General features: G+C 37.4%; 1 protein-coding gene and 3 long non-coding RNA genes across 4 annotated transcripts; 1 reads left to right on the top strand and 3 right to left on the bottom strand.

Annotated features, from left to right (window-relative positions):
- Positions 1-6,021: 6,021 nt before the first annotated feature.
- LOC309507132 lies at positions 6,022-9,998 on the top strand. The gene is made up of 2 exons (XR_014209028.1): positions 6,022-7,053; positions 9,399-9,998. It is a non-coding gene; the product is annotated as an uncharacterized lncRNA (long non-coding RNA).
- On the bottom strand, positions 6,296-9,403 carry LOC309507140. The gene is made up of 2 exons (XR_014209038.1): positions 8,766-9,403; positions 6,296-8,025 (listed from the first exon to the last, which is right to left on the bottom strand). It is a non-coding gene; the product is annotated as an uncharacterized lncRNA (long non-coding RNA).
- Positions 9,999-11,142: 1,144 nt separating the features above from the next.
- On the bottom strand, positions 11,143-15,759 carry LOC309507134. The gene is made up of 2 exons (XR_014209032.1): positions 14,698-15,759; positions 11,143-12,594 (listed from the first exon to the last, which is right to left on the bottom strand). It is a non-coding gene; the product is annotated as an uncharacterized lncRNA (long non-coding RNA).
- Positions 15,760-19,824: 4,065 nt separating this feature from the next.
- LOC309507106 (mRNA decay activator protein ZFP36) lies at positions 19,825-21,979 on the bottom strand. Its single transcript, XM_082181237.1, has 2 exons — positions 21,830-21,979; positions 19,825-21,725 (listed from the first exon to the last, which is right to left on the bottom strand). The coding sequence occupies exons 1-2, from the start codon at positions 21,860-21,862 to the stop codon at positions 20,796-20,798; spliced, it is 963 nt and encodes a 320-aa protein (XP_082037363.1). The 5' UTR covers positions 21,863-21,979; the 3' UTR covers positions 19,825-20,795.
- Between the last annotated feature and the right edge of the window lie 854 nt (positions 21,980-22,833).

The following is a 22,833-nucleotide window of genomic DNA, read 5'->3' as shown; positions in this document are numbered from 1 at the left end:
TTGCTGAAAAAAACAAAACAAATCTTACTGACCCCAAACTTTTACACAGTAGCAGACAGAATAAGATTAGATAAAAAGGATGTTAGGAAGAATGTTGGCGACTGATAATTTCAGTCACCATCAACCATTTTCTCAGTGAAAGGTGTAGAATGCATGGTTGAACCTTTGAAAACTTTAAATTCTTCCACTTTTCAGTGGATTCAACCAAATAACCACCAGAGGTCAGTATAGTCATATAAAAGCACCCATCTATACAAACATTGTTCATTCTCTAATGTTAAAGTGCTCAATGCTCATCATATCATAGTAAATAGTTTGTAACAAAGTGTTCTATCATATACTGTAGTGTAGTCTATTATGTTTTATCTTCTATGGCTGAAACAGTACTTCCTGTTTAATCATGATTTTGCCAAGTAAGATATGTTCCTGGATCAACATATTTTGTTGATCCTGGAACAACATTCCTGTCAGAAAATGTAGCCCTAGCCCTAACCTACTCCTACCCATAACTTATCCCTAAAATCTTATCAATAAATGTGGATAACACTGATGCACCTAACCCTGGTTGTAAGCCTAAACTTGACATAAACTGTAAACTAGTCCCCTAAATCTGATTGGTTGATGGAATGTTGTTCCAGGATCAACAAAGATGTTGATCCAGGAACATGTTGTACTTGGTGAAATCCGGATCACCTTCCTCATGACAGGAAGCCGTCAGTCAGCTGAAATAGCAAACATATTGAAATAGAAAAGTTCACATTAAAAGAAAAGTAATTATAATGTAGATTTAAATATTGGTTGGACTATAATCACTTATGTTTAGGCATTCCCCATCATCAGGTGCATGAGGCCTTTTAGATGTCTTTAGATAAAGAGAGCTCAGCTGATATCCCTTGAACAGGCCCGGAGTGGGTAATCGGGAGAATCGGAAGAATTCCCGGTGGGCCGCTTCACTTTTGGGCCGGTCGAGGATATATATATTTTTTTTTCACATTTCAATGTCACGTTAGTTACATTAGGCTACACACGTTCCGCATTCTGACACCGCAGCGCGCAGCCTCTGCATGGGTTGTACCATGTGAGGGAGTTCTCCCCTCCTCTCCTATAGAGTTGGTTGGGTCCATAACACGTCTTTTCCAAAACGTTTTCTCAGGTAGGCTACCGCGGCACCGCCGGCGCCTACCGATAGCTGGGCCGGCCCTACCGTAACGGTACGCGTCAGGGAGGATGGATGGGAGGAAGAGGCCAGGAGGTATGGAAGGTTTGTTTCTGCCACAGAATAAAACATTTTAAAAGATAATTGCGACTTTTTATCTCACAATTGCGAGTTTACAGCTCGCAATTCTGACTTTATTTCTCAGAATTGCGAGATATAAAGTCAAAATTGTGTGAAATAAAGTCGCAATTGCGTGTTATAAAGTCAGAATTGCGAGATATAAAGTCAGAATTGCCTGAAATAAAGTCGCAATTGCGTGTTATAAAGTCAGAATTGCGAGATAGAGTCAGAATTGCGTGATATAAAGGCACATTTGTGTGTTATAAAGTCAGAATTGTGAGATATAAATTCAGAACTGCGTGAAATAAAGTCGCAATTGCTTATAAAGTCAGCAAGATATAGAGTCAGAATTGTGATATAAAGTCGCAATTGTATGTTATAAAGTCAGAATTGCGAGATATAAAGTCAGAATTGTGTGAAATAAAGTCGCAATTGCTTCTTAAAGTCAGAATGGCAAGATATAAAGTCAGAACTGCGTGAAATAAAGTTGCAGTTGCTTATAAAGTCAGAATTGCAAGATATAGAGTCAGAATTGTGTGATATAAAGTCGCGTTATAAAGTCAGAATTGCGAAATATAAAGTAGCTAAGAATTGTGTGATAAAGTCGCAATTGCTTCTTATAAAGTCTAAGTGAATTATTATTTAACCTTTACATTATTTGTTGAACCATGGTATTAATACAAACTACACAATAGCTAAACTGTTGCTTCATTTATCCAATTTAGAAAAAGTGCTAATTTGGAATTCCACCATGGAAAAAGTGGGCCGGTCTTGGGCCTGAAACTCCCGGGCTGAAAAGTGGCCCCACTCCTGCCCTGCCCTTGAATATATTTTTACTAGATGTTTAATAATGTTCATAAGTTCCCCCAGGAAGGTCTGAACTGCCACAGTATACAAATTTAGACTGTGGGCGGGACCTTACGACAGCAAAAGAGAGAGAGAAAAAGTTTTCACTAATGTCACAATTGGTCAGTTTCGCTTCCCTTTGCTGCTTGCTTCATTTCCTACTTTAAGCAGATCCAGTGCATCATAAAAGAGGAAGTGCACACACACACACACACACACACACACACACACACACACACACACACACACACACACACACACACACACACACACACACACACACACACACACACACACACACACACACACACACACACACCACCACACACACACACCATTCCAAAGCTCAAGAGGCTTTTAAATCAAGTCGTCAGGTCTTTGTTCCAAAGGCTAGAATATTATAGAAGATCAGAGGAGTATCTGTATTATATTACAGTTGTGGTCAGAATATGGTAAATATGATACAAATGGCTGTAAAAAATAAATCTGCATTGTTTATCCTTTTGATCTTTCATTTAAAAAAAATTAGCAAAAATCGAACCTTTCATTGAAGTAAAATAATTAAAAGTGGGGAGTAAATCACATTTCTCAAAAACACGCTGGCCATAATTATTGGTTCCCTGTTATTAAATACTTTTTCCAACCTCCTTTTGCCAAGATAACAGCTCTGAGTTTTCTTCTATAATGTCTGATGAGTTTGGAGAACACCTGACAAGAGATCAGAGGTCATTCCTGCTTACAGAATCTCTCCAGATCCTTCAGATTCACAAGTTCATGTTGGTGCTTCTCCTCCTCAGTTCACTCCACTCATCAGGTCAGGGAACTGGGACGGTCATGGCAGAAGATTCATTTTGTGCTCAGTGACACATTTTTATGTTGATTTTGACGTTTGTTTTGGATCGTTGTCCTGATGGAAGATCCAACCACGGCCCATTATAAGATTTCTAGCAGAGGCCGTTTTTGCTAATTTTTTGAATGAAAGATCAAAAGGATAAACAATGCAGATTTATTTTTTACAGCCATTTTTGATCATATTTACCAGAGGTGCTAATAATTCTGTCCACAACTGTACGTATAAATTGCAGTATATACTATAGGATCAGTAAATTGAGAGAATGTGGAAATCACGTGATTTCTGAAAGGATCATTCACACAACAAAACTATTCTTTCCCATAAACAAGTTTGGATATTCCGTAATTCTTTATGAGGGTGTTAAATAAATAACAAGGGGGGACAGACATTTTTCACTTTCTGATGTTTTTGGAAACTCACCAATTATTTCAGCTGCCGTCGTTTGAGAGCCAGGGGAAAAACATTTTTTCATTACGCTACTTTTAAAGACAACAATTTAAGAACATGTTCGAGGACTTACAAAACAGAGGCGAATTTAAAAAAAGAAAGAAAAACCCCCTACACAGCTGATTGAGTAACTCCGACTGAACAAGATGTTTCCAAGGTTCTTTGGAGGTCAGTTTGAACATCCTCTCTCCTTCTGCACAAGGATTCCTTTAAGCACAGATGTCGGTCTAAATGATCCGTCTAATAACACTGTCAAAAATGCACTGCATTCAAATATTTGAAAGAAAATGCAGGGGAAAATTAACACAAAGTAGGACGTGAAACTCTTAAAAATTTATTTTCAGGAAATGGTCATTCAGAGGAAGTGCTTAGCCTTCAGAAAAGGCTGGTCAACATCCTCAGGAGGCCAACAAAATATCATATGATATGTTGGATTTATATTCAACCCTGTTAGCAAAGTTTCAGAGTTATTGGTGTGATTTTGTTGTTTTCCAACTCACTCTCAGTAGTAACTACCAGTGTAGTTCGACAGTGGTATTACATAGTAAAAGCACAATAATCTTAACACTTACTATGTTTTACCACAGTAACTTTAGTTTTACTGTGATAGGTGTAGTAAAAGGACAGTAACCACAAAACTTACCATGCTTTTTCAAAAACTACCCCAATTGGTAGCTTGACCCTGTTATGTGTAGTAAAATTTATTTATTTATTTAGCAATAAATATTCAAGTTAAATACACAACTTAAATTAAATTAAAACAATACAAATTTAAACAAATAAATAAATGTATATTACAAAAATTAATTGTTGACACTTTTGGAGTTGGACCACATAAATATTATATGAGCTGTTGTACATTTACATTTACATTTATTCATTTAGCTGACGCTTATATCCGAAGCGACTTACAATTGCTATATATGTCAGAGGTCGCACGCCTCTGGAGCAACTAGGGGTTAAGTGTCTTGCTCAGGGACACATTGGTGTCTCACAGTGGATTCGAACCCGGGTCTCTCACACCAAAGGCATGTGTCTTATCCATTGCGCCACCACCATGTTGTATTTTCTATTCAAGCTAAATTTCAGTAAATTAGCAAATTTTCAGACTGACTGGTGACCTTTATAATTTTAACAAATTGTTAAAATTACTACATTAATAGTTGACATTATTGTATGATTTGAATTGGTGAATAAAGTTGAGAAGGTCAAGACCTTTAATGTGGCATATGGGCCAAAATCACTAAACTTTTCATGTTAGGTTAATTTTATGTTATATAATAGTCTATAATATAAAATATTGAAATGCTCTCACTACAAAACCTCAGAATGTGTTATTTTAATGCTTTAAAATCACCGGACACCACTGTGTGCAAAACTCATGAAAAGTGGCCCAGGGTGGGGGATTTGGGGACCTCAACAAAACATGTGGATCTTGATGCCTTTTCCTCTTGAGAAACACAGTGTGGTTGTGTAATCTTTGAGGTTTTCTGTGTTTTGTGTGAGGTGCAGGGAAGGGAGAGGAAATAAGGCCACAGATGGAGGAGAGCTGCTGTTTTCAGAGCCTTTCTGGGCTGAATGGCACTCTTTGTGATCCTGTCACAGCTCCACATCCCACATGTGTTTCAGAAGCAACCCCCCCACCCACCCCCTGCTGACGAAAGCGCTTTAGGAGAGAGAGAGAGAGAGAGAGAGAGAGAGAGAGAGAGAGAGAGAGGACAGGTCTGTGTGTTTTTAAAGCAGCCCAGGCTTCCAATCACATTTCACTGCATGTGTGGATTTGTCCCAGTGCCCTAGGCTTCACAAACTGACTTGAAAATTGCAAAATTTTGTTCCCGATCCACTGTGTGAAAACATGTTTTCCGAAACATGTGCTAGCCGCTTAAACAGAAAACTCCCTCACAGAAAATGACGGTTGAAATGATGTACTAAGTTTGACAGTCAGACAATGGTGTTTTAATATATTGTAACTGTTTTGTTTGTCTATTGATATTTAATATTCTTTATATATTATGTAATATCTTTTGGGATATATTCACAATAGACATAGTACAATAAATTAATAAATACATTTTTTAATTTGATGTTTCACGTGACGAATGCAGTCAAATGACTGTACATATTTTTTTTTATAACAACAAATGTATGAAAATAACAAAACAATGTTTGTTTATGTATTTATTTAATGTTGTATATGACGAAAATATTCAATTACTGTCTACATTTTTTTATTCTGTTTATGTTAATATATTTAATATGAGTATTTAATTAAATGTATAGGCCTATTACATCAACCAATTAAATTAAATAGTAACTATTTTTCTTTTGCACTCATGTGCCTCACTTAAATATTCCCAATGCATATATATATATATATATATATATTTATTTATTTATTTATACATACATAAATTAATTTATAATAAATGTTTATAACATAAAAATTTGTAAATAATATATATATATATATATATATGTATATGTATATTTACAAACTTTTATGTTAGATGTGATTAATCAATTTGACAGCACTAATATAAAGATCAATTAAATTAGTACAATAAATAAATAAATAATAAATTAATTTATGTATGTATGTATGTATAAATACTTATATGAAATTATTTTTATAAATATTTACATCTATTTTTTTATCAAATATTTATTGAATTAAAATAAGAATACAGCCAAATGAAAATATATTTATACTGTGTATATTAATATATTTAAAATATATTTAAATTATAAAATATATTTAAATTATTTAAATAAAATGTAATTACATGAACAAATTAAGTAGAATAAAATATATATTTCTACAAATCTGCTTATTCAGGCTTTACCTTTTTGATATGAAATGAACATAGTAACAATGAGAGAAAAACTTTTTATTATTATTATTTTTAATGGAAATGTCACTCAGCATTTGCGCAAGCCTTCCTCAAACATTACACCATGCTAGTCAAAAAAATAAACCCTGAAAAAGAACTGACCTGGTTCTTCTGAGAAATTGTGCAAGCCAGTGGTGCAAGCGCTAGCATGCTGCCTAGCAATGAGCGTTGTGTTTTGACTAGGGGGCTGTCTGCGTAAACAAAGCGAGAGTAAACAGAGTAAAGGAAGTGTAGTGTGACCTCACACATGATGTGAACGCAGACGTATGATACTGACTTCAACCGAAGACACGTTGTGGCAAGGGAAAGCACTCTTGGATGCCAATGCAGCGCACCGATACCACAATGCTGATCTTACTATGCTTTTTTTCTCATGAGAACTTTTGTATCTAAAGGCGTAACCTAATTTGACAGATAATGCCAGTCTTGTCTAGGCCAGTTTTACGATATGAGTTTGCCAATAACCTGTGCTGATTCAGCAAAGGATCTGAAATTCCCTAGATAGGCTATGTATTATATTGTACTGCATACACTCCCTTTGGCAGGCAAACTTCCTGTGCTCAATAGAGTCTATGCAACTCTACGAAAAAAACATGTTTGAAAGTTTCCTTTGAGACCCTCTTGGTTCTCTAAAGATTGTTTTTTTTTTCACTGTTTCCTCAGACGTTTCCTCTCTCATCGCCAAATACTGCTGTAACCGCTAGAATGGAATAGCTTTGCACTTCTGAGGTGGAAAAAAGGTAAGCAGAGTCACGCTGCTGTTGCAGAAGTGGTTACAGTCGCTCCACCACTGAGTGGAACCGTGTCAGGTGGTTCAAATCAGAGGTGCTTTTGTTTGAAAAGCGGTGAAGACTTGACTGGATGAATGTTTTAGAAGTGTGGACTCCAGTGGACTAACTTTTTTTCTTTTTCTGTGTAACAAGTTCTTAATTTAGAGTCAGTTCTTCAAACAGCCTCTTTTGCTTTCGTCTTTCCATTTTCCCTTTTATTATTATTATTAGAGGTGATTTCTAAGGTGAGCATAATTATTCCTGTTGCCTGCAATTTGGGCTCGGGGTTTTCAAAATTGTACCTTTTTTTTTTTTTGACCTGGTGATAATAAGAAATATTCATGAGTGGGCTCGTCTTACTTGGGCAGTTAGTAAACTGTCTAGCTACTACCCAGGGGTGTGTTTCCTGAAGCCAGCTATGGTCGCAAGATCCGTCGTTACCAACACTTGCATAGCAATGCACTAACAACACCCTAGCAACCACATAGTAAAACACTAAAAACCACGACTACTATCTTAACGACTGCATAGCAATGCACTAACAACCATTCCAAACATCCTAGCAACCGCATAGCAACACACTAACAACCACTACGACTATCTTAGCAACTGCATAGCAATGCACTAACAACCATTCCAAACATCCTAGCAACCGCATAGCAACACACTAACAACCACTACGACTATCTTAGCAACTGCATAGCAATGCACTAACAACCATTCCGAACATCCTAGCAACCGCATAGCAATGCACTTACAACCACCTTGAATATCTTAGCAACGTACAAACAGCCACTCAGATCACCTTAGCAACCGCATACAAAGCACTAGCAACCATTCTGAACATCCTAGCAACCACATAGAAACACACTAACAACCATTACAACTATCTTAGCAACTGCACAGCAATACACTGACAACCGCCCAGATTATCTTATGGCGCTTTTCCACTGCATGGTACGGCTCGCTTCGCTTTTCCACTGCGTGGTACGACTCGGCTCGGTACGGTTCGCTTCGGTTCGGTTCGCTTTAGCTCGGTTACTTTTCCACTGCAGTTAGTACCGCTTCAAAGTGGGTGTGACTGATCGTTATAGTTGCCGTCTCTACTGCCATGACATCATCATATTAAATGCGAATTTTTCATTCCGGGTTTCCCCATCCGCTCCTCGGCAACCAACAAGAGGAACGTCTGCACCTCGTCCACTGACCACGATTCAGCCATTTCTTTTTTTAAGTTTATACTCTTTTTTTGAAGCAAATACTAGCGGGTTTAGTGTCTCGTGTTGTAAATACAATGACGCTGGTAGTGATGATTCTGTCTGACCTATCAGTGATCTGCAGTGTTTTTACGTCACATTTTAGTATCGGTACGGTACACTTGGAACCTCAACAGAGGTGGTACCATTTAAAGCGAGCCGAAGCGAGCCGTACCGTACCGTACCATGCAGTGGAAATGCGTCATAAGTGAGCCGTACTGAACCGAGCCGTACTGTACCATGCAGTGGAAAAGCGCCAAAGCGTGCCGTACCGAACCGAGCCGTACCGTACCATGCAGTGGAAAAGCGCCAAAGCGTGCCGTACCGAACCGAGCCGTACCGTACCATGCAGTGGAAAAGCGCCAAAGCGTGCCGTACCGTACCGAACCGTACCGTACCATGCAGTGGAAAAGCGCCATTAGCAACCGCATAACAACGTGCAAACAGCCACTCAGATCGCCTTAGCAGCCAAATAGGAATGCACTAGCAACCATTCTGAGCATCCTAGCAACGACTTAGCAACACACTAACAACCACTACAACTATCTTTGCAACTGCACAGCAATACACTGACAACCGCCCTGAATATCTTAGCAACCGCATAGAAACATACAAAAAACAGCCCCTCAGATCGCCTTAGCAACTGCACAGTAATGCACTGGCAACCATTCTGAGCATCCTTATAACTGCATAGCAACACACTAACAACCACTACAACTATCTTAGCAACTGCACAGCAATACACTGACAACCGCCCTGAATATCTTAGCAACCGCATAGCAAAGTACAAACAGCCAGTCAGATCGCCTTAGCATTCGTTTAACAATGCATTAGCAACCATTCTGAACATCCTAGCAACCACTTAGCTACACACTAACAACCACTACAACTATCTTAGTAACTGCACAGCAATACACTGACAACCGCCCTGAATACCTTAGCAACCACATAACAACGTACAAAAACTTTAGTGATCAACATTTAAAAACATTTCCCCATTGAAACAATCTGTTCTGCAGTTAATAATACTTAATCTCATAAGTCCTTTTCTATCATCAGATGATGGCAGGTTATTTCCACGACGGATCATTTTCAGAGCACTGGGAAGGAATTTACCCTCGCCTGCAAAAACCTCCTCTGTGTGCGAGGAGGAGAGCATCTGCGGAAAGTGGCCCTTTCAAACTCTGCTCACATTCATGCACTTCCCTCTCAAAATTCACACACCTGTTCAAATACCCAGCCTCAGTGGCCATAAAGAGGAATTGTTCACCGCCATAGACTTGCAATGTCATGTGCAGTATTTTAGAATACCCATAGGGAACTTATTTTAGACTCAACATAAACAAGATTGTAATTACTTGTTTGAAGTCTGACCATCTGGCCATTCGCTGAGGCTGGTTTCATGTCTCATGCTGAAAGGCTGTTTCACATGTCTCGGAAATAAAATCATGCCTCGGCAAAACAATCTGGATGGAGCACATGGGATTTTGACTGGCAATTAAATCTATGTATGTGTGTTTATACCACAAAGCTAGTCACATGTCACACGGGTATATTTGTGGCAATAGCCAACAATACATTGTATGGGTCAAAATTATGGATTTTTCTTTTATGCCAAAAATCATTAGGGTATTAAATAAAGATCATGTTCCATGAAGATATTTTGTAAATTTCCTACCGTAAATATATAAAACATTTATTTTTGTGAGTGAATGCAGCACAATCGCGAACATAAATGGACAACTATAAAGGGGATTTTCTCAATGTTTAGATTTTTTTGCACCCTCAGATTCCATATTTTCAAATAGTGGGCCAAATATTGTCCTATCCTAACAACCATACAACAATGGAAAGCTTATTTATGATTTTCAAAAGGACACATGTGACTGTTTTTGTGGTTCAGGGTCACATATTTGTCACTTGCTCTCTTATGTGAACTTTTGTCATTTAAATAGATATAACCTGCCTCAGCTCCCTCCTACTTTCACTCACTCCTACGAGTCTACATCCCTACCAGACACCTACGATCGGTCAACGAGCGACGTCTCGTGGTTCCATCACAGAAAGCCACAAAATCACTTTCCAGAACATTCTCATTCACAGTTCCATGCTGGTGGAACGCTCTCCCCACCCTCATCCGGAATGCAGAATCCCTGACAACATTCAAAAAACAGCTGAAAACCAATCTCTTCCGTGAGCACTTAACCTTATATAAAAAAAAAAAAAAAAAAAAAAAAAAATTCCTTTCCCTTTGAAACATCACTTATCAGGCTTATGCTACTCTGAATAATACCTGAACTTCGTATTTTGAGCACTTCCTGCGTTGTTGTTGCTTTTGCCTCTTTATGATGACTCGCTGAATTTAGTCCTAATTTGTAAGTCGCTTTGGATAAAGGCGTCTGCTAAATGACTAAATGTAAATGTAAATGTAAATAGATAGTATAATAATAATTGTATTAAGTTATGCTTACTTTAAGAGCTGCACAAATCCAATATACTGTTACACTAGTGCTTTTATTTATCAGCTGTTTACGTTCATTTGGATTATGTAACAGACATTATACAGCAGTTAATTCATAAACTATATGCGGGTGTAAAGACAATAATTAAATGGCATGACTACATTAACTAATTGACTCATAAATGCCTGAAGAATCATGAGTATTGTAAAGTATACTGCAGTCATAACCGTCCTGCCAGTTTTCTAGTTGTTAAGCTTTTAGTTGATTCATCACCAAGTAATCCTTACTGAGACATATAGTCATGTGTTATAGTGTAACAAACTGCTCTGAGACACAAAGGCTAAGGTTTCAAATGCAGTTTTATTGAAAGGGTAATCCACAATCGTAGTTGAAATAGGCAAAGGTCATAAGCACTGGGTAACCAGTCCAACCAATAACAGGGTCATGCAGGCAAAACCAGAGGAAACCAATAAAACCAGGCAGAAGATCAAAAAACCGAGATACAGGAAACTAGGAGAATGCTCAGAATTGCAGTGTTACACTAGACAAGACTTCACAATGAATGACTGATAACCAGCCTTTATATTAATTTCTTGCTCACTGATTAAATCCTAATATGGGAATAAAACAGTCCTGGAAGCAACAGATGTAGAACTCAAGTTTCACAAGGGAACCTGAAACAGGAAGAGACAGAACTTTTGCACATTTGAGACAGAGAACAATATGTGTTCTTTTATATTTAGACCTACTCACTGCTGTTTTGTTCTTTTACACAAAGATCATGACGTACACATCCACAAGTGTGTCAAACACTGAGGTCTATCAGGAGAACTTATGCAAAGAACATAATGTTTTAATGTATTTTCACTGTTATCTTTCTCAATTGGATTTTGTTCTCTTTTTTCATTTACGCACATTACATTTTCTTTGCTACAAATGTTCCTGTATTTGTTTCGGGCGTAGTCACATAACAAGCAGTATTTGTATAGGATAATATATTTGCAAAGTTGTCAATTTGGTCACTCAAGATGTACAACATGTTCCACTTAATTATCTGTAAATATTATTGTGGTCCACCAAAACGTATTTGAAAACTTAAGAAAATGAACTGCATTATATTAGACAACAAAACTTGAAAACCAATTGGCACCTACAAATGAATGATGTTACTGTTAAAGCAACACCATGTAAGTTTTGCTCTCGGGGTCCCCCTACAGTTGGGAAACAGTATTGTCTTCTACTACTGTTGTAAAATCTGTCATGGTTACACCAGGGGATACACGTGCATTTGTTGACAAGCCGATATCCAAACTCTGCAGAAGGAGTTCTCACGTCTTGGGCAGACTGCGTGAAATGTCTTCATCCCAGGCACAGTGGGATGTATTTCAGCATGTCATATGAATATAATTTCATCGAAAACTAGCATGTTAGCGTTTACTAGCTACCAGATTGATAATTCGCTCCTCTACTAGCATTACTTGATTCATGAAGATAAATGGAGGACCAGATAGCTTCCGTAACATAGCCAGGCAGACGACAAATTCGAAAAACTAGAGATGCAAGCAATATACTTACTAGTCCAACAGCATGACGGCCAAGTCAGCATCGGTCGGGCACCCCTCCTCCTCCTTTAGCTCACGCCAGCGAGCGAACGCTGGACCAATATTGATCCTCGTCCGGCCTTTGATTTTGTCACTCTCCCTTTTTCTCTTCCTAGTCTCCTCCGACAAAACCTTTGCCTTCTTCGGTTTCGTTGCTGCTTCGGCCATGACAACAACATACACAAGCTATACCTGCGGGCAAACAAACGCTAGTTGGGCTCTCACGTCCAAATTTGAGGAAATGGGGGGGTGGGGGAAGTGAGGTATGCCGTAAAGCAGTCAAATTTTGTAGTTCTTTTTGTGCTCGGGTTACTACCCGAACCCCGAAGTTCCGTAGTGCCAGTAAAAGCGATACAGACCCCGTCAGGCTATGGCAGACGTGTCATTCAACCTTTTGTAAGTCGATGTCACAAGGGTCTTGGAAATATATTATGAAGGTTGAAAAACTACATGGTGTTGCTTTAACCAGTTGAAAGATTATGATGCATGAATGTCATTTCCTCAGGTTCACATAGGCATCTGAGCAAAGTAACCACAGTTGAAGTTTAACATGGTGTAAAGACAATAATTAAATGGCGTGACTACATTAACTGATTGACTCAGAAATGCCTGAAGAAGTATACTGAAGTCATAACCTTCCTGTCTATTTTTCTAGTTATTAAGCTAATTACCGGTTCATTCATCACTAATTAATCATTACTGAGACATAGTCATCCATTATATTAGACAACAAAACATCAAAACCAGATGAATGATGTTACTGTCATTCGAAAGCGTATGTTAGTGCATGAAGTCATTTCCTAAGGTTTACATCTGAGCAGAGTAAATAACCACAGATGAAGGTTACGTCTTGTCATTTTGAATAGTTCTACGTTTATATTGGAAAGTTAACAAACTTCTCTTTGTGAAATACTTTGCTTTAAAAATTTGCTTGTATTTCAGTATAAATGTTGAATTTTTGGCAAAACAAATACTATTTTACATATCATACAAACATATTGTTGATGACATCTGTGGCTAATAGCAAATCACCATTTGAGTTAAAGGGAACCATCACATTAGGGTGGTACATTTGCCAGAAATTATGATTACTATGATAATTTGATGTAAGAGAAGACACGTATTAACCAGGTTGATGGTTTTATAAAGAGATTACATTTTTATTCAATATTTTGTATACTACAAAGTTTTTATAGAAATTAATAATAATATTATTATTGGTGTTTTTGCTTCTATTACTACTACTAATAATTTATTAGTTTTATTGTTGTTGTTTATGTAGGCTATTTCATTATTATTACTATAATTATAATTATTATATTTTATGTATATTATTACACAGATTACAACAAGGTTGATTGTTTTATGAAGACATTGCCTTTTTGTTCAATATTTTGTTATACTACAATGATTTTATATGTAATAATAATAATAATTATTATTATTATTTGTATTATTGTTGTTGTTGATACTACTACTAATATTTTTGTTTTTGTTTTATTGTTGTTTATGCATTTCAGTATTATTATTATTATTATTGTATTTTATGTAAATGTTTACACAGATAACCAGTTTGATTGGTTTAAAGGATCACCTTTATGTTCAATATTTTGTTATACTACAATGTTTGTACTGCAATTATTATTATTATTGTTGTTGATACTTCTACTACTACTTATGTAGTAGTTTTATTGTTGTTTTATGCATTTCTTTATTATTATTATTATTATTATTATTATTATTTATTTCTGAACATTAATAAACAGATAATTGAGAGATTGCCTTATTATTTTTGTATACAAAAGTGTTTTATACATAGATAATATACATGAATAACATTAATAACAATAATAAATAAACAATAAAAAAATTACTATTGATAATAATGAGATATACAAATATACAGATATACTAAAAATATTTATATTGTTTTAATCTAGACCACCACTATAATTTATAAATAACTTCTGTGGTCCAAATATATTTTTGCAAAAAACAAAAAACAAAAAGGGTATTCATCATTTCATCTTCGATTAACTGATACAAAAAAGCAGATTTACAGATTAAACAACCTTTTCAATTAAGTCAAAGTTTTCTGAACTAAAAAACTAAACGTTTGTATCATTGCATTTGTATCGTATCAGTTTAGGAATGACATCTAGGTCCAAATATATTTTTGCCAAAAAAAAAAAAAAAAAAAAGGGAACAGGAAGCAGAAGCGCAGAAGGTTCATACGACCTTGATTTCAGGCTGAAAGCAGAGTGAAGGAAAAGAGGGAAATAGTTGCCGACTGACGTCAACACCGAACGGTGGAAGTGCCTTCCTTTTATAGACATGCTCTCTCTTTGGTGCATTCCTAACTCCAGCAGAGCCCGTCCCAGCAGCCAGAGAGGAGAGGTCCTGCTTGGTTGTGACGCAAAAGCACAGACAGTGAAGGGATAGAAGAGGGAAAAACCCACTCTTAATACTAACTTTTACTTTTACCCTCTGGCCATGTCAGGGCGTGGTATTATTACGTAAAGTCTCAGATATTGATAGAGTCATAATTCTTGAGAATGGTAAAATACAAACGGGATACTCTAAATGCCATATAATATCCCATTTGATTCAACTCAAGTGCTTAATTCAGTTTTCCTAAAATAGGTGTGTTTTACAGGAAGTTTTCATAGGATTGAAACGTTCAAAATGGAAACACTCCCTCCAGTCAGCAGAGAGAATACTTTACCACAGATGCAAGACATTTGGCAGCGACCGACTGTGATTTAAGCAATCTCTCACTCGGCCCTCATATTTTCGTCCACATGTGTTCCTTCCACACTCATTGCTTGGGATCTGACCTCGTATTGTTCTTGGCAGGCAAATCCTTGACAGGCTTAGACAGCAACTAGCACAGGCAGAATAAAAGCCAGATGCGTTTCCATGACGCTGCGCACGTCTGCACTGAGCCGAGTTGTGCAATTCCCTTTATGCTACTTGAACAAGAAATGCAATTTCCACAATCTTAACCTTGCCCCTGCTGAGACTTTACAGCACACCTTGAAAATCTGAAATCACGTGGATAATGTGAAACCCCTCTTAGGACTTCCTGCAAACAGAATATCATTGTTCATCTTATAACGTTTATTAGGCTGTACTTGTGGCATAATGTTTATTGCCACAAAAATAATTCGACTTGTCCATTATTTTCTTTAGCAACAGCCTGGGTTACAATGGCACTGAATCCGTAAATGTTAAAATACTCTTTGTTTCAACAGTATAGCCACAAGACAAAAATATGTGTGTTATAGTGCTGTCAAATCACAATTGTAATGGCAATTAATCTCATCTAACATAAAAGCTCGTGAATATATGTGTGTGTGTGTTTTAATCTCACACACACACACACACACACACACACACACACACACACACACACACACACACACACACACACACGCACACGAGCATTCATTCATTAATATGATTTTAGTGTGAAAAACATTCTCTGTGAAGATATATAACATTTTACAACTTTATTGCATGACAATGCAACACTGTAAACCGTAAAACTTTATAGCTCCAATAATACGCAAGTTCTAACAGATTTTTAAGGGCTTGAAAAAGTATGAGCTTTACACTTCTGAAAAATTGGCTCCATTTCTATAAGTGCCTCATGATTATTGATTTATTTTAAGAAAATGAGAGAAGAGATCTTTTTTTTTTCTTCTGTGGTAATCAATATTATGCCACAAATGCTGTTGATTGCGCTTCATTTTTATGTTGATCCCAGACCGGAATATTCCTTTTAAGGCCACTGTTGTTTTCGATCACTTTAATTTAGTCATTTTCATGGCAAGCTTATAAAATGTAACGGGTGGAACATTAACAGATCTTTTACATTTCTATTCATTATTTATTCATTGAACACAAACGTATTGCAACAGGCAGGTTAAACATTAGACATGTACGATCCAGGCGGTTACTAACACAGCTCATTGCAGTGTGTCTTGAAACAGGTGAAAGGTTAGAGTGCTTTATAAAACACTACGGTCTGTTAAACATTGATAGAAGGGGGTGGACGGGTAACTTACCAGAAACAAATTCAATCATGGGTTTTGTTTTGAACAATGGCTTATGCATATAGTCCAAGAATCTAAAACGGTACAGTATTGTGTTCAGTTAAGATATTATGAATTTCACATCACGTCAATCACCTTTTAGACCATAAGTAGGACTATAGTCTGACTTTAGGTTTGTTGCCTTTGTAACCCTATGGTAACTATTTGTTGCTCTCTACACTTCCTTCTTTTGTTGTTTCAGCTTGTGAGACTTCCTCATTGCTTTTCTGTTTATTGCTGTTTAATAAAATTTCAATTTAATCGGTTTAAATACTCAGTATGAATCTTATTTGGTTTCTTTCCATCTAAATGTTACCAAATATTCAGGAGTGCCCAGATGTAATTATCTCCAAATCAACCATTAAAAAGTCAGGTTGGTTAACCATTTAATATAATTTTTGTCACTTTATTGTCTTATGTCACTTATTGTCTTGTTTATCTTTTGTGTACATAGCAGTGAGGTTTACTGTATTTTGTCTGTGGAGTAGCATTCAATAGGTTTTTCTGTATACTTGGAAACTTGTACAATAAATGACTTTGACTTTGACATTAATCTGAATTTTGCGGGGTACGTGTCCCACTTAATGACCTAAACTGGTTTGTTCAAGGAAACACACAAAAAGATGGATATGAACTGTATCATAAAAGTGTGTTGATAACACCAGATATTTAGTAGCCTATTGTCAGCGTTAGTGACAAAGGGCGTTTGAGAAGCTGTTTAATGTGTGGCCTTTTGTAACTATCTACTTCCTCATCGAAACCATTATCTCTATTTGGAGAACTGTGTGCTTTCTTTATGTTCTTTAAAAGTAACAAGTCTAGAGGAGCTAAAAAGGCAAGTGCAGTTGGTTTGCCAGACATTATATTCATTTTAGAGTTCTGTGCTTGTACCTTAGTCACAGATGACTAAAAACGATTACAAAGCAAACCTGTTGATCAAATGTGACTTTTTATGAAACTCCCTTTTAAAATGAGCAGGGTGTACATTCTGAGCTGGTTAAATAAGCTTCTTTTCTACCCAGGGAGAGCTGTCAAAGTACAGAGGCATTAGTAAACAGTGAGGTAATCACAAGCTACTCACTGTTATTGCAATTTGCAGGCCAGGCTTTACTGCGCTGTACAACAGCTGCCACTGTTTGCTGTGTCAAGCGCACCAATGGCGTCCTAAAGCACATTGAAAAGAAGAGAGAAGGAGAAGACAGGCCATTTGTGTGTTCGTCTGGTTATTTGCTTTTACTGGACTGACACTGTTGTTATGGTTACACATCCTGTGTGTGTTCTGGCTGAGAAGACGAGAGTAGCGTAATAGACTATAAAGTTCATTTAACTCTTAAACGCGACAATGGCTTCTACACCACCAATTTTAACCGTAACTTACCCAAAGAACTAGAGACTGTTACTGGGTGGAAAGGGTACTGGGTATTTTTTTGTCAATTAGATCAGATTTTCCTGTGGCATTGGCAGGGCCCACACTTCCCCATTTAGGGACAAAGTGTGACATGTGATATCTTAAAGTGCCATCTTCCCACACATGACACCGTTATGTTTATTTTGAGTTATAGTGGTCTTTATATATATTTAACCTTATCAGGATATAGATAAGGAGAAAAGTGTGAGGAGGAGAAAATCACACAGTTTTTTATAGCTCAGAAGAACTACAACACATTAAGAGTGGATCACAGAGGTGGGGTCTTTCACTATATCTAAGTTCGGTACATATGAAAGCTCCACTCACACAGTAGATTTAATATATCCTGTATCACAATATAAATAGCCTAAACAGAGAATAAAATAGCCACCTACTGTATACTATCTCATAGTTTCACAGACAAGGCTTCCCAGACTTAAATGCATTATTGAGCTGTTTTAACTGAAAGCAACTTGCACTAATATCTTAAAATATGTCAGGGCCATTGTTTTGTCTCAAGATACATATTTTTTCCAATGCACATTTAAAGCTACTTAAATGTCCAAATTGAACCGAGGCCTAATCCTGTCTTAATCTAAGCCCTGTCTGTGAAACCAGGCCTATTTCTTGAAATTAAATTAATTTTATTTAAAAAAATTCCATTGTTTTCATTTTTTTTTTGTTTAAATATGGCCTAAACTTAATGCAGTAGCTAAGATACATTTCAATCTTAAATTTGATAATGTGACAGACATGTCAAAGAAATTACATATGTGTCATAGATTGCCGATATGGGCCTGGTTTCAGACAGGGCTTAGAATAAGCCAGGATTAGGCCTTAGTTCAATTAGGACATTTAAGTAGCTTTTATAAACATGCCTTACATGCCTTAGACATTTTTTTAATTTATTTTTTTATAATTACTGGTGTGCATCTTAAGACAAAACAAGGCAGTGACATATTTTAAGATTTGTCAGTGCAAGTTTCTTTCAGTTAAAATCTCAAACATGCATTTTAGTCTGGGACTAGTCTAAAGCCCTGTCTGTGAAACCAATGGATGGTGATTTAAAGGGTTAGTTCATCCCAAAAGAAAAAAAAAATCTGTCAACATTTACATGTTGTTCAATGGGGTTCAATTTATTCAACCTCATGTCAAAGTCAATGGGGTCCAAATATATACATTTGGACCCCATTGACTTTCATTGTATGAATAAATCCAGTTGATACATTGATGTTTTGTAAGGGTGGGTGGGTGAGTGTTGTATGCTCCGAAACAATATGTATTATCAAAAGCACTATATGCAAATGATTTTAAGTCATTTGATTCTGGTTTCACAATAAACTGATGTTTGCATAATGGGATGTTTTGTTGTATGTTTGCACTGGTTGATGAACATGTGTTAGTGAGGCTGTGGTCAGTAAAACAAGCATCAAGCGTTATAAAGGGGAAGGGTTATAGCAAAAAATATCGGAAACGTTCCTAATTCTTTTGTACCATTCAACGTAAGAAGGAGGCAATGCGTGGGCTTATGTAATGCATGATACTGTCATTGGTCTGTGATAAGATCTTGCACTCCAGTAAACTGGCCAACTCACAGATCTAGAAGCTGACGGCCTCATTTGCGACACAGGACAGATTTTAATCTCTAAAGACAGCTATCAATTGCTTCAGACATTGTTTTGTTATATGCATGTTGTCTGGGAGATGCAGGTCAGATCTGTGTTGTTGTGTGAAATAACTCTGTGTATGCCAAATATGATCTTAATCCTGCTCCTATTTACAAAACAGCATTTTTCTTAGCAAAATGATGAACTGATTTTGAAATGTAAGCAGTTATGAGGTACACTTTGCTGGTATATTCTTGTGATTGTGTGGTATGGTGCAACTGACATGTAGTTCCAACACAATACAATACAATTGTTTTTCACAATTTGCATTTATTACATTATTTTGGTCAATTGATATCGTTTCCATCATTTTGTGTCAATGCTTCTTAAATTTTCTCAAAAGCCGTGACACGTGTTGATAAATAAGTAAAAAATACATTGCTATAACTTCAATAAATACTTAATAAATATATTAGTTAGGTCTATACAATTACAAAAAACATCGCAAATGAAGCAAACTACTCTAAAGAAATACTGTACTGTTACAGTCCCTGATAAAAGACAAGTTTCCTTGAGTAAGGACCCAACCAGGGTTGTCAAACATTAACTTGACAGCTCTTGTCCAATATAAATATATTGTTTTGTTTTTTTTAGGTTTGTTTCTTAGGTTTCTTGTACAAAACAGGTACCTAACATCATAATGCTTTGGTTAAAATGCTACATGGAAACATTCTCCCAGTATAGATTTGTAAAGTGCATTCTTTGTGAGTGAATGTATGGTCATTTTTCTCAAGTTTGTCACATTGTTGGTTGATATATACACAGGGTGCAAATTATTTGGGGGATCTGACCCCTCTCAAAAACACCCGAAATTCTTTTAAAAAGCCAATCCCCCTAATTCACACACTGGATAGCTATATATGATATGTACACACACACACACATATATATATATATATTTGACACAAGCTCTGCTTATGCCACTAGCATAGGTTATGATATTTTAAGGCACTTGTCTGCAATGCTTACTGCCAAACAACGTTGAAAAGCAGGAAAAGCAAAAGCAAATGGAAGACAATATCACAGATAATAATAATACATCATTATAAAATCAATGCCTAGGCTACTTAAGCTTTGGAGGGCAGCTTGGTATCAAAATAATCTCCTTTAGCAAGTATATAATAATAATAATATTGACAATAATAAATTAACAGTATTAAGACTCGTTGCACATTATTTTTTGACTGATTGAATGATTGTGAAGGAATCGCGGAGAAGTCCTTAGTCAGACACAGACATCCGCGCGAAAACGGTGAGGCGCTTCCCCGTGGAGGCGTCGAAGGTGGGAGACTCGGAGCCGCTCGAGCTGCCGGTGCTGCTGTAACTTTCGCGGTCTGACAGCGAGTCTTCTGAGGAAAAGCGGCACAGGTTGGCTTTGTTTCGCTCTTCCTTCATGTATAGCCCGTTGCTGGAGCCCTGGAAGTTATTTCCGTGTCCGCAGACACATCGTGACCGAGGCTCTGGCGTGAAGGGCGCGTTGTTGTGGATATCTCCGCTACTGTGACGGCTGAAGGGGAACATGTCGCGGGAAGAGTCGCTGAAGACGGGGGACAAGATATCGGCGGGAGGAGGCGAGACAGAGGGCGCGCGGGTGAAGCTCAGGGGCTCGTATAAAGTCGGGGGGGAGTTGCTGCGAGTGAAGCCGGCGAAGCTGACGCTTTGACGCAGTTGACGCGGGTTCTGGTCAAGCTCGAACACAGCGTTTTTGTCGTGGATGAAGTGACAGCGGCTTCCGTACGGACAGTATCCAAACTGGTAGAAAGTGCGACAGGCTTGAGTCTTGTATTTGGGGTGACGGAAAAGCCCTCGCAGCTCGCTCTCGCCGTGGGCGAACTGACACTTGGTGCCGTATTTGCAGCTGCCGTGCTCCTGAAAGCTTCGGCATAGCTCGGTCTTGTACCGGTTCGAAGGTAGGGTTGCCAGGGGAGGAAACCCGGGTGGTGGTGGGACGTCGTTGGGCTTCATTCTGTTCAAGGTGTCGGTCAGACTCATGGATCGGTCTGCTTTTAACTGGGGTTTACAGGGCGCTCTGTCGTTCCAGGCGTCCGCCGGCCAGATGCCATCGATGAGCCGCTCGGAACTGACGCTCTTCGATGAGAAAGGGCGGGATAGATGTGGAAACTGGTCATCTAAACCCAGGTTGATGAGATTCTGTAAAATAATAACAATGTGAATTAGGAGGATGAAACACGCTTGGCAATTATGCCACGGTCCCCAAAGACAAACAAAACACACGTAAACTCAGTTTAACCTACCCGTATGAGACTTTCGCCAAGCGTATCTGACATAGTCAAGTGTTGCTGTTGTTGTTATTGTAAAGGAATGATGTGCCGTCAGAAGCTGCGAACGAGTGCTGGTTGCGTTGAGTCGCTACAGCGACTCTTTATATTTTCAAGAGCAAAAAAAAAAAAAAAAAAAAAAAAAAAAATACAGTAGGCGGAGCGATATCATTCCCGTACGCCGCTCCCTCCGATTGTCGACGTCGCCTCGTAAAGCACAGCTTGAGTATTTTTAGCCAGTGGCAAAAAAATGTTTCAGTTTCACCGACAGGCAAAACAAGAGAGTAGTGTGATTAATTTACAGTAACCTGTCGTGATAACTACCCCGTCAGACATTTTCCCATGGCATATAGACCCGATTTGGTTGAGAACGATACTGTCTGATATTGCTTTTGTTTTCCAGCGTGATTTTCTTGTCACTTTGAGACGAAATCAAATTCATATAAATTGGAAATAATCAAGAACATTAGCCTAGCCTACATTTAAATAATATTAGCAGGCTATCTATCTATCTATCTATCTATCTATCTATCTATCTATCTATCTATCTATCTATCTATCTATCTATCTATCTATCTATGTCTGATAGTCTATCGATGTCTGTCTGTCTGAGTATCTGCATAATAAGCTGGAAAACCATATCACAAAATAAGCACTTTTTAAAAGATCACCCTGTCTCCATTTATTTTGCAATAAAGCCCAGTATGTATTTTATGCCTTACATAGTTTCAAGATGTTATGCATGTAATTTTATATGGCTTGGTCTGTTTATTTAACAACTAAAGTGTCTATGACAGCAGTGTGTGACTAGTCCTAGTTTCATTTTTGTGGTATCAGTCTTACTCTGGTCTGACTCATTAAGGCTCCACTCCTGTCCTTGTGGCCATTATGGGAACTGAAAATACACAAGCTCCACTGAAAAAGGTAAAACTTTAGGCATAGATTACATATGGGAGGGTGTGACTAGACATCTCACGGTT

Source organism: Leuciscus leuciscus (assembly GCF_965113295.1).
Source record: "Leuciscus leuciscus genome assembly, chromosome: 9".
Lineage (NCBI taxonomy): Eukaryota > Metazoa > Chordata > Actinopteri > Cypriniformes > Leuciscidae > Leuciscus > Leuciscus leuciscus.
This window is presented reverse-complemented; position numbering and strand designations above follow the sequence as displayed.

Excerpts from the sequence above, each read along its gene's own strand:
- LOC309507106 (XM_082181237.1), bottom strand. The coding sequence starts at position 21,862 with ATGTCAGATACGCTTGGCGAAAGTCTCATACGG. Across the intron at positions 21,726-21,829 it reads TTGGCGAAAGTCTCATACGG|AATCTCATCAACCTGGGTTT; the intron begins GTAGGTTAAACT and ends ATTATTTTACAG.